At 35.1% G+C, this 12,395-nt stretch overlaps 1 protein-coding gene and 1 long non-coding RNA gene across 9 annotated transcripts in view; one reads left to right on the forward strand and one right to left on the reverse strand.

Moving 5' to 3' along the window:
• Positions 1-12,395, reverse strand: part of ABCD2 (ATP binding cassette subfamily D member 2) — a 177,112-nt gene that overhangs the window by 139,244 nt on the left and 25,473 nt on the right. For 4 of the 8 annotated variants that reach the window (XM_074194854.1, XM_074194856.1, XM_074194857.1 and 1 more), the window contains exons 1-2: positions 6,456-7,029; positions 3,873-4,053 (exon numbers count right to left, since the gene is read on the reverse strand). In XM_074194854.1, coding sequence (XP_074050955.1) covers positions 3,873-4,053; positions 6,456-6,941 — 667 coding nt within the window. In that variant the 5' untranslated portion in view covers positions 6,942-7,029. Of the gene's footprint in view, positions 1-3,872; positions 4,054-6,455; positions 7,227-7,310; positions 9,703-12,395 lie in introns of those variants that run through there. The other 4 variants (XM_074194863.1, XM_074194861.1, XM_074194855.1 and 1 more) reach the window with 4 other exon arrangements.
• The window catches only part of LOC141493465 (uncharacterized), a 57,864-nt gene that overhangs the window by 36,420 nt on the left and 9,049 nt on the right, over positions 1-12,395 (forward strand). The window lies entirely within an intron of this gene.

A 12,395-nucleotide genomic window follows, 5' to 3' on the forward strand; every position in this document is an offset into this window, starting at 1 on the left:
GTGAAAAAGAGAAAACTTTGAGAACAAGTACTTTAAGAAAATGGCTTGGGAAAGCCCATTTTATCATATTACTTTCTCATTGGTTAGGTTGTCAAAAGTCTCTGGAAAATTGCTAGAAAATATCATAATTAAACTTTATTTCCACTTAATTGTTTTGAGATAAAGTTTTATTTTGTTTAATGAATGTCTAATTCTGGTATTCTTAAGTTTATATAATAAGCAATTTTTAATGTCTTTTCTATTCCTTGAATTTGGAATCAAACAATCAGTATCTCAATAGTTAAAAATGTTTTCATATCCTTAAATCTTCACATATCTTGTTTACTTCTTACTTATCTCAGTGGGGTTAATTTGTCATTATTAATAATTGCATTTTCTCTACTCTATGTTGCATGCCCCAGGGTTCTATAATAAGGCCAGTGCTTCTAAATATTTATTATTGTTAACTATGCTATAGTAGGGTCATTAGGTCTTCTTCTGACAAATACTAACTAGAAAAAAAATATTAGTATTATTTTCTTCTGATAATTGTCATGTCTGTTAAAAGTTCAATCAGAACCAATCAGATCATTTATCTTTTATTATCTTTAAATGTATTTAAAATTTTTTCTCTATATGCCATCTCTTTTTATGTCCAAATTATCTCTTTTCATATTTATATGTGTGTCTGTTATTTCCTCTTCCCATCCCTCAATTCTCAAGTAAAGAATAAAGGGAGGGATTAGATTATTTTTTATCTTTGTATTCCTATAAAGGCATGGAGCTTTGCAAATAATAAATTATTATTATTATTATTATTATTATTATTATTATATAAAAGAAAAAAGGATTCAAAAGATCTTGACAAAATGAAATATTAGATCAAATTGAATTAAAATAAATTTAATTAAGGATAAATATTTTAGCCTTAGTTTTAAAGAATCAAGTCCATAAATATCAAATGAAGTTAGAAAAGGTGTAGGTTTTTAAAAGACTACAAACTCATTATGAATCATTAGCTTTATGCAAAAGTCAAAACTAGTACAACATGAAGCTGTATCATTTTTTTGGGGGGGTAGGTAAGTGATTGTCTCACTGGATATACTTGATACTATATATATATATACATATATATATATATATATATACTAATAAGGATACATATGTAAAAATTCTTCTTTTTTTTTTTAAGGTTTTTGCAAGGCAATGGGGTTAAGTGGCTTGCCCAAGACCACACAGCTAGGTAATTATTAAGTGTCTGAGGTCAGATTTGAACTCAGGTACTCCTGACTCCAGGGCCGGTGCTCTATCCACTGCCACCTAGCTGACCCTGTAAAATTATTCTATAAATGCATATTACATATATGTATATATATATATATACATATATATATATATATATACACACACACATATATTTGCTGTCTTTAATATATACTCTTTAATATAAAATTAATATTTTGACCTGTATTTCTGATCAAAAATCAGTCTCTGAGCCTCTAACTAGTAGTTATAAATCTGAAAGTTATCTCAGTGTATAAAAGTGTCATTCTCTACATCTAAAATGTCAACTTGGCCTGTGTCACTACCACCTGGTCAGCTCTGTGATGGTACCAATAAATTCTTTCACCTGGATCAACAAACCACAAGATAAAAGACATCTTGGGTGAAAAAAGAGCAATCTATGTTTATTTGTAAAATCCCTTCTCCAGCCTAAGTGAAATTCTTATCAATAGGAATTTGAAGCAAATGTTATTTGGATCACATTATAGAACTATGTCATCTATTTGAAATCTCACTGGTGACCTAAATCAGTTTTATGATTCTTTGTTCTTTCTGTATAAAATGCCCCCAAATTTTGTATCAGTGTTGGCATCTGAAAGGATGCCATCCACCCATGGGTTCTTGGTGAAATCCTAGAGAATAAAACTTCATTTATAAAACTGTGTTATTTCATTTTTAGCCTAAGAAAATTATCATTAACAGTAAATATATATGTATGTATATATGTGTACATATATAAATATATATACATAAGCATCTATTTGTGTCTAATGGTAGTCATGGGGGAGTGGAGGTAAAAAGAAATGCATATGATCTTTTTGTTTGTTTTTGTTGTTTTTTGCAAGGCAATGAGGTAAAATGACTTGTCCAAGGTCACAGAGCTAGGTAATTAAGTGTCTGATGTCACATTTGAACTCAGGTCCTCCTAACATCAGGGCCAGTGCTCTAACTGCACCACCTATTTTCCCTGATCATTTTGTTTTATATTTAAAAGGAATAAAATAGTAGATCTGCAGTTTCCTGTGTAATCATCTTTTTTATTGTGTTACAATCTAGAAATGCTTGTTTTATTCCACAATTTAAAAATATTTTTTTAAAAAAAAGAGAGTTCTACAATGGTGAGACACACATATAGGGAATATTTGTGGAGAAGACAACTCATAATTCTAGACCTTTGAGGTCTTTTCTTTCTCTGGAGAGTATTCACAAAGTTTATTATGATAATGGAATAGTGAGGAGATCTGTAGCTAAAATAGACTCCCCACAGGGCATAGTATCTCTGCTGTACAAGTGGACTCCTTAGGCTTTGAATGGATGGTATTTCTAAATGTCAGATATATTTTATTAGGCAATAGTAGTCACTAACACTTGCAAACTCATACTCACTTGAATGCAACACTGCTATTTCAAAATAAGCAGAGACCTTTGGCCTAGTTCTGGCAGAAACCTTCCCATTTCTACTCCCACAGAACACTTTCTTAGCTTCTGAGCTTGCCACTTCTCAGGCAGAAGTGAGAGTAGGGATTTAGCTTTTTACCTTTGGAAACTCTTCTTGTTTCAAAGACAGGTTGTCTTGCGAGACAACTCACCTTTACAATGGCTGTTTTAGTATATTTTCCAAATCTTCATCTCTGTTGCCTAGGCCATAGTTAGGCAATGACTAATTATTCACTAATATTCTCCAAAACATTTCTGAGGTTCATGGTTAATCCAGTTTTTTTTAAAGTTTTATTGGTCTTCAGTAGGTTTATACAAATGAAAGACTCAGGAAACATTATAAAAGGTATCTATGCCATAGGAGAAAATTCAATATCTCAGGCTTTTCATTTGCAAGTGAACTCTAGCAAAGTAAAGAATTATCCACTAACTTTTGAAATAGATTCACACTACCAGATGTAAATGTAATTTGAATGGGACTTGTGCTTAGATGTCATAACCTCTGCATTTTGCTCTAAATTTCTGAAGTCTGAAGGAACAGAAAGGAAATGATAGCTGTCTTCAAGTACTTAAAGGTCTGTCACATGGACCCTTAACCCGAAAAGGCAGAATTAGTAGACATCAGTGGAAGTTGCAAAAAAAAGTTGTAAATTTAGACTTGAGGCATGAAAAAAACCTCAAAAAACCCCAAACCACTTAGCAATTAGAGCTATTAAAAGTGTATTGGACTGTCTCAGGAAGTTTGGGGGTTCAATAAAATATTTTCACTCAAATAGTGAGCAACCATTTGTGGGATATGACATAGAGAAGACACTCACTTTAAGGTTATATTATTATATATGCACATTATAGTCTTATGTATATTATTTCATTTATGTTAGTCAATAATTCTGTGAGTTAGAACCTCACTCTGTAAATGAGGAAGCTGAAACTTATAGTGGTGACTATAAAGAAGTGACTTGCCAAAGGTGATAATAACTTGTCAGTGCCAATAACTAGTAGCAGAGGGAAGACTTAAATTTAGCACATCTGACACAGGTCTAGTCCCTATCCTTAATAATTAGAGTAAAATGACTATAATCACAGTATTACTAAAATGAAAAGTAGCAAAAACTCTTTTAAAATTTTTCCACTTAAAACACATATTTGAAATAAAGTAGAAATGTCATTACCACCATCTGCAAAGCCAGTTGCAGTGATAATAGGTATAGCTACCATAATCAGTCCACTGCTGCTCCAGACATACTTCATCAAGAATTGCTCTATCATAATGTACCATAAACGTTTAGATAAAATGAGATTCATTTGCTCTGCTAAAGCCTTGTAACTTTTCTGCAGTTGTTTCATTTCTACCTATAGGGGAAAAAAAGACAGGTATTTACATCGCATACATCTCATTTTACCTTTCCCCATTCTACTAAGCTAAATAGTCATAATAAATACCAACTTAGAAGCCTGTATATAAAATTGTGATATAATTTTTTCATCTTAAAAGTTACATTTGATAAAAGTAGCTTTGAGTCTAGCAACTAATAAATTAAAGCTGCTTTAAGTAGAATCCTTGTTATAAATGACTAGTTTAGTAGGAAATGAAAAGTTAAATATAAAATTCCTAACCATTAATTCCATTTGAATAGTTTGATCATTTGAAAATCATGTACACACAACATCTGTCGTAGAGTTGCATTTTTCTCAGAAGAAATACTAAAATAGCAATCAGCATCTTCCTTTTTTATAATGAAAATGTATTTGAATTTCCCAATTGTACATTTTTTTATTTGAATAGGGGCTTAAGTTTTAAGAAAATAAATTGTGACAATAAAAATGGCAATTCTTCCTAAATTAATCTATTTACTCAGTGCCACACCAATCAAATTGTTAAAACATTATTCAATAAAGCCAGAGAAAAGAACAAAATTCATCTGGAAGAACCTAAGGTCAAAAATATCAAGGGAATCAAAGAAAAAACACAAAAGAAAGTTGTCTAACCATACTGGATCTCAAACTATATTATAAAGTAGCAATTATCAAAACAATCTGGTATTAGCTAAGAAATAGTGGTGGATCAGTGGAATAGATTAGGTACAAATTACATTATAGAAAATGATCAGTAATCTGGTATAATTTTAAACGCAAAGATCCAAGTTTTTGGAAAATAATCTCATTATTTAACAAAAACTGCTTGGGAAAAATGAAAAATAATATGGCAGAAATTAAGTACAGACTAAAATCTCATACCATATACCAAGATAAGGTCAAAATGGGTACATGAGTTACATACACATAAAGGGTGATACCATAAGCAAACTTTAAAAGTATGAGATAGTTTATCTGTCAGATTTTATGATAGGGAAGAATTTAGGACCAAAGAAGAGAGTATTACAAAATGTAAAAAATAATAATTTTGATTATATTGAATTTAAAAGGCTTTACACAAACAAAATAAAGACAACCCAAATTATAAGAAAAGCAGAAAACTGGGGAAATTTTTTTGCAACAAGTATCTGAAAAACACCTCATTTTTCAATTATATAGAGAACTGAGTCTATTTTATAATAAAAACACATCATTCCTCAAGTGATAAATGGTTAAAGGATATAAACAGACAATTTTCATATAAAGAACTCAAAACTATTAGCTATATGAAAAAATATTCTAAATCATTATTGATTAGAGAGATAGAAATTAAACAATTCTCACACCTCATACCTATCAGATTGGCTAATATGACAGAAAAGGCAAATGATAAATGTTGGAGAAAATTAGGGAAAACTGAAACACTGATGCACAGTTAGTGGAGCTGTGAACTGATCCACCCATTCTGGAAAGTAATTTCGAACTATACCCAAAGAACCATCTGTTTGGTCTACATTGCAAAGACATCCCCCAAAAAGGGAAAATGCTCTATTTGTTCAAAAGTATTTGCAGCAGCTCCTTTTGTGGTGGCTAAGAACTGGAAATGCAAGGGATGTCTATCAACTGGGAAATGGTTAAACAAACTGTGGTATATGATTGTAATGGAAAATGATTGTGCTATAAGATATGACTAACAGGATGATTTAAAAAAAACCTAGAAAGACTTATGTGAACTGATGCCTAATGAAATGAAAAGAACCAGGAGAACATTGTACACAGTAACAGTAATATTTTATAATGAAGAATTGTGAATGACTTGTTTATTCTCAGCAATACAATGATCCAAAAGAATTAGAATCCCAAAAGACTAATGATGAAGCACACTAAATAATTCCAGAGAAAGAATGGATATTTTTTGAATGCAAACTGAAGCGTGCTATTTTTTACTTTCTTTTTTCTTTAATTCACATTTTCTTGTAGAAAATATCTTCTTGAATCATATGGAAATGCTTTACATAATTTCATATGTATAATCTATATGTGATTGTTCACTGATTTAGGGAAGGGGAAGGACAGCAAGCAAAAGAGGGATAGAAGTTAGAACTCAAAACTTCAAATTAAAATAGACACACAAAAAAAGAAAACAAATTGTGGAACATGAATAATGTATTTGTCAAATTAAGCATACTTTCTTTTAGAATTACATTATTCTAACTCCAGATATTTAACAAAAATGAAACTTTTGAAAATATATTCCTCAAGAGTATATATTTTCATTGAAATTTAGAAGTCAGAGGAATATAAACCATTGAAGAAGTGAGACAACAGACTATCTTTTTTCTGCGGTAGCAGCATTGAGCCATCTCACATTTCAACTATTGCCTTAATTTTTGCCTTACCTTATGTCCTCTGTAAAAGGCAATTTCTTCCACATTGGCTATAATTCGGGAGTGCACATACCGCAAATGCCCCTTCCTGTGAGCTTCTTCAGCCACCAATTTACCAAATTTGGGAGAGCAAGTTTTTAATACTTTGGCAGTAGCATACACTACAAGCCCTGCCAGCAACGTAGGCCCAGTCGGACTTGCTCCTCTGGATGTAGCAGTCTGGATGAGAGTATAGGAAGTCAGCATTACATCCAAAATGGGTTTGGTCAAATTAGAATATAAGTGAGCTACAGACTGGGAGAACATCATAATATCCTCAGTAAGAGACTGATCAGGGTTTGCAAGTCTCCCATCCATATTGATCACTTTATAATAAGTCTGATTAGTGAAATAGGTCTCATAGGCATGGTCTACCAAACGAGTTCTGAAAGCCAGAGCCAGCTTGCACTCCAGATACCTTATTGCACTGTTGACAAATGTTGCAGGAATTGCAATCATAAGCCATTTGATTAATTTAATGATGAAAGTTCTAGGCTTTTTTTCCACGATGCTCTTCACAATCTTTCCATCTAGACCAGCCACATAGATGGAGAGAAAAGTTCTTGAGATCAAAGCCACGGAATGGAGGCAGAGCCAACCTGTTTCGGTGGTGAGAAGTTTGGGGAAGAGGATTTTGCGAAGCTGCAGAAGCTGTTTGAAAAAATCTGCATTCACGGCCGGAGCCCTCCTCCCAGCGCGCTCCGGGCAGTGCGGCGGCTCGGGCTTGTCCGCCGCCGCCCCGGGCTGGTCCGCGGCCCCGGGCTGGTCCGCGGCCCCGGGCTGGTCCGCGGCCCCGGGCTGGTCCGCGGCCCCGGGCTGGTCCGCCGCCCCGGGCTCGTCCGCAGCCCGGCCCCTTCCCTCAGGCTTCTCCTCGCCGCGGGGCTGCTTTAAACGCCTGCTCACCGCGGGATAAAGGGCTTTCAGAGCGTAGGCTGCAGCCACCAGACCCGCGGCCCTTCTCGCGGTCCTACACCGGCTCCATCGCGCTGGGTCCGCCGCTGCGTTTAACATGTGGGTCATTTTCTCCGAGACCCCGATCCGGCTTTCCGAAAAGCAAAGCAAAACAAAGGAAAAAAAAATCCTTCGGGTGTGTTGTTAAAGACTCATGATCCTCAGAAAACCCGAACCCTGCAGAAAATCGGGCATCCGGCGATCTTGCAGCATCGCTCGTTGTGACAGCTGCATCGGAGGTCAGAATGGACCGCCGCTACGGGGACGATTCTGTAGGAACTCGGACAAAGCGAGTCACAGTTGCAAACTCCTCCCCTCCTCATCCACTTACCGGCTTCAAAGGGACACGGGGGAGCTGTGTATCCGGGTAGCTTCTCCTGAAGACTTGAACTTGGGAGGGGAAGGGAGGATGCGGGGCTCGCTCACTAAACTTGAGTGTAGAGAGAGTTAAACAGCTCTGAAGGGGTCGAACAAGGGCAGTTGATTGGGAGCGAAACCTGACCTAACTACTGAGCATGCTCTGCATCGTCACTTGGAAACAAGTTTTAAGATAGTCGTCCTTGTCATCGTCATCGTCACCGTCATCGTCATCACCATCACCTTCATCTTCATCACCATCATCGCTTCTCCAAGATTTTACAGGCTGTTGTGGGAAATAGGCAGCAAGCCAGGGGGGATGTGCAAGGGATAAAATCTATGCTGGAATGACATTAAACTAAAATAGACCGGGGATGATACATACCAAGCAGAGAACGAAAAGTGGGAGGGGGGATTTAAGAAAGCATTGCCCCCCCCCCCCCAATGATGCTTTCTAATCCTCAAATGGATGTATTGTAGGTTTACTCTCACCTCTGGAACACAGATCTAATTTTTGTTGTTTCTGTCTCTTCCCGCATTTGGCATTTCTTTTCCCAGCTCATCTGAGAAAAGGAAGCTGAGACAAACAGGGTTTAAGTGACTTGTCTAAGGTCACACAGCCAGGAAGTGTCTGAAGTCAGCTCTGAACTCAGACAGATGAGGCTTCCTGACTCCAGGCTGAACACTTCATCCATTGTGCCATCTAGTTGCCCTAGATAGATCTTATTAGTGCATAACTGAGAATTGGATCTATCATTTACTATATCTCCCAAACTGCTTGTGTGTTCCTGGAATCCTAATATGGAATCTCTAATATGGAATCCTAAAACTCAGACAGTGGTGCTGTGTCAAATAACTTGGACTAAAATCTGTTTGACTGACTCAACATTACTTTCACCCTTTACTGTAACTCAGGGTAGATTCTGGATAAATAACATTTCCCTCTGGGCTTGGTAGGTTGAGCATGTGTCTAGAAATCTGTCCAGTTAATGGACAGTCAGTAAATATTAGGTATGATCTGCTTCAGAACTCTGTGTTTTTCTCCAAAGATTCTTTTAAAATTTTAGGTTCTTTTTAATTTAAAATTTCTTTTTAAAATTGGAGATAGACATCTCATTCTTTCTTGATCAATTGTTTAAGATTTAAGAATTTCTCTAGCCAGGTTAAGATTGTGTTCATTTGTAAAACTATGATATTTAATTGTTCTCCATCTTGGGGGGAAACTCACAATACATTTGTAACAGTGTTAGTATTTTTCAGTTCTCATTCTACTTTTCCAAAAAAGTTAAATTCTGAAAATTATGGCTTTCCTGCCTCAATGTCTACTTATGTTATGCTATAAATTGAAAATGACACCATAACTATGCTTGGGGAGGACATATAAGGGGTATTTCAGTTGATCACCAAATGAAATGATCTTCAATACTTCATGTTTTGATTGCCCTTCTTTGGCTATATGACAGTTTACTTAGTCATAAAGTGGAGGTTTTAAAGTTATGGTATATGAATGCTATGGAATACTATTTTCCTATAAGAAACCATGGATGGTAGGACTCTAGAGAAGTATGAAGGAACTTATGCTGAGTGAAGGGAACTGAACCATGACAACATTGTACATATTAACAACAACATTGTGAGTTGATCAGCCTTGATGGATGCAGCGCCTCTCAACAGTTCAGAGAGTTGGGACAACCCTAAAAGACTCGCTATGGACAGTACTATCCCCATCTAGAGGAGGAAAAAACAAAACATAAGAAAAACCCTTCAGAATCTGAATGAATGCTATATTCACTTTTTAAAAACCTCTTATGTATTTTTCTAGCTCAAGGTTTTCTTTCTTTTTCCCTTAATCCTAATTCCTCATACCAAAAATGACTAATCTGATATTCACCTGACTGTTCACCACTGAGGGGAGGGGTGGGGTGGGAAGGGAATGGTGGAAGGAAATTTTATAAGTTAAAAATATGCATAAGCATGTGAATGAATGTTGAAAAACTTTCATAACATATAATTGGAAAAATAAAATAAAATATCAATTAAAAAAAGTGGAGGTTTTAAACAAAAAAGGAGTAGTTCATTTTACATTAATACATTTATTGCCCCTAGACCTGCTCAGAATGTGATAGCAGTGCACAACAGAGTAGCGCTCTCTTCGACAAATGACCTCAGATAAAAACTGTAACTAATTCTATATTAAAAATAAATACTTAGCAGCAGCTAGGTGGCACAATGAGATAGACCACAGACCCTAAATCGGGAGGACCTGAGCTCAAATCCTAATTCAAACACTCATTAATTCCCTAGCTGTGTGCCCTTGAGCAAGTCATTTAACCCCATTGCCTTGCCAAAAAACAAACAATCAATCATTAGGGACAGCTAGATGGCACAGTGGGTAGAGCACTGGCCTGGAATCAGGAGGACCTGAGTTCAAATTTGACCTCACAGCTGTATAACCTTGGGCAAGTTACTTAAACCCATTGCCTTGCAAAAAAAACCCAAAGAACAAACAAGATAAATAAGTCATTATCATACTACATACAGATGTCTTGAGATAGAAGATAGAATTTTTAGGAGCACATATCAGGTTAAGTATAAATACAACTAAAAATGCTAATTTAAACGAGCTTCATTGAGAGGCATAATATTCAGGATAACACAGTTATCTTACTTCATTATGCCCTTATCATAAAACATCCAGAATATAGCTTACAATTTTGGGAATCACATTCTTGAGTAGAAGAGTAGTGCTGATGAACAGAGACTTGCCAGAGGATATGCTTCCTTTGACCGACCAGAGAGTGAGACTTGATGTGAACACCAATATGCAACAAGCTTCTCCGGAAGGAATCAGCTTGGTGATTTGTACCTAGAAGGACAGATACTTGTTTTGCTTGCATGTGTTTGATTGCATGCACTTAGAAGTGCAAGTCTAATTGGGAATTCTATCTATATATATATCTATCTACATCTATCTATCTATCTATCTATCTATCTATCTATCTATCTATCTATCTATCTAAACTGGTTTGAAGTGCACACTATTCATTATGGCAAGCTTCTTCTGGCTTTTGTATTTCTGAAATACTGGAGGTGAAATATACGGAATTAATTTCTGATGCAAGTTGGTGGGTCAAGTTGTGCAGATGTGCTATAGGAGTATGTGGTGTTAAGGGCTAGCAAGTTGATTTCTCTACTGTTGGAATTATGTTTGTTTGCATTCTTGGTGTCTTGGACTATGAAAACAGTTGAAATTGTTTCTTTGGGCATAATTCCTATTTTATAAAGATTAGAGAGGTCATTAAGATCATAAAAAATATCTAGTTGTCCATCTTGTTGGGCATGTGATCTAAAAGACTGCTTTAAAATAAATTTTTTTATTGCTAGCTTCTGCTTCTTACATCATCATCATCATCATCATCTCTCTCTCTCTCTCTCTCTCTCTCTCTCTCTCTCTCTCTCTCTCTCTCTCTCCCTCATTTTTGTATCAGAGGCCGGATTTGAACTCAGGTACTCCTGATTCCAGGGACGGTGCTCTATCCATTGCACCACCTTGCTGCCCCCATCAGGGTTATCTAAAGTATCTCTCCCCTTCCTCATTCAGAGAGTAATACCATATAACAAATACTATTGTTTTAGCAGGGAAAAATTCAGCATAACAAATTAATTCATTGGAAAGTTACAAAAACACAGTCACCTTTCTTATTATGATTTGAAGTAATCTTTCATGTAATTAATACTCTGCAAGTCTTCTTTTGAGAACTATTTTGCATATCCTTTGACCACTAGCAAATAGCTACTAGTTATATATGTATATATGCATATATTACATATATATATGAATATTGATAAATTTTGGATACTAAACCTTTTTCAGAGAAAACTTCCAGAAAACTTTCAGAGACAACTTCCCTTCTTGTCCTAGATGCATTTATTTTGTATATATAGAAACTTTTTGATATGAATTAATCAAAATTATCTATTTTATCTTCTGTAATTCTTTTATCTTTTATTTGGTTATAAGTGCTTTTCCTATCCAGATATTTATTTTCTGAATTTTTAAAAGTATGAGCTTTAATATGAAGAATATATTGTAGAATGTGATGTAATAGGTCTAAGCCTCAGTTCTGCTAGGCTGCTTTCAAGATTTCGCAGTAGTTTAAAAAAAATAAAATAAGGAGTTTTTCTCCAGTTAATTTATGTTTCTGAATACCCTTGTCTAGCCTGTTCCACTGATCTAAATACAACATGATTTTCATGTCTGCTATTTTAGAGTTTGAAGTGTAGATGTACAATTTCCCCCTCATTACTCTTTTCATAATTCCCAATATTCTAGATATTTAGCTTTTTCCAAATGAATTTTGTTATTCTCTTATCAAGTTTTTAATACATCTTAGTAATTTGACAGTAAATATTAAAAGTATACATTAAAAGTATTAAAATTGGTATACTGGCATAGCCTAACCATGAGCACTGAATAATCTTCCAACTATTTAAGCTATTCTTTATATCTTTAAGGAGTCCTTTGTAATTGATTCTATACAAATCTTTTGTGTGTTCTGGTAGGTTGATTCTCAGATATTTTATGGATTTTGTATTTTTGTGTTT

The sequence above is a fragment of the Macrotis lagotis genome, chromosome 7, assembly GCF_037893015.1.
Source record: "Macrotis lagotis isolate mMagLag1 chromosome 7, bilby.v1.9.chrom.fasta, whole genome shotgun sequence".
Classification (NCBI taxonomy): domain Eukaryota; kingdom Metazoa; phylum Chordata; class Mammalia; order Peramelemorphia; family Peramelidae; genus Macrotis; species Macrotis lagotis.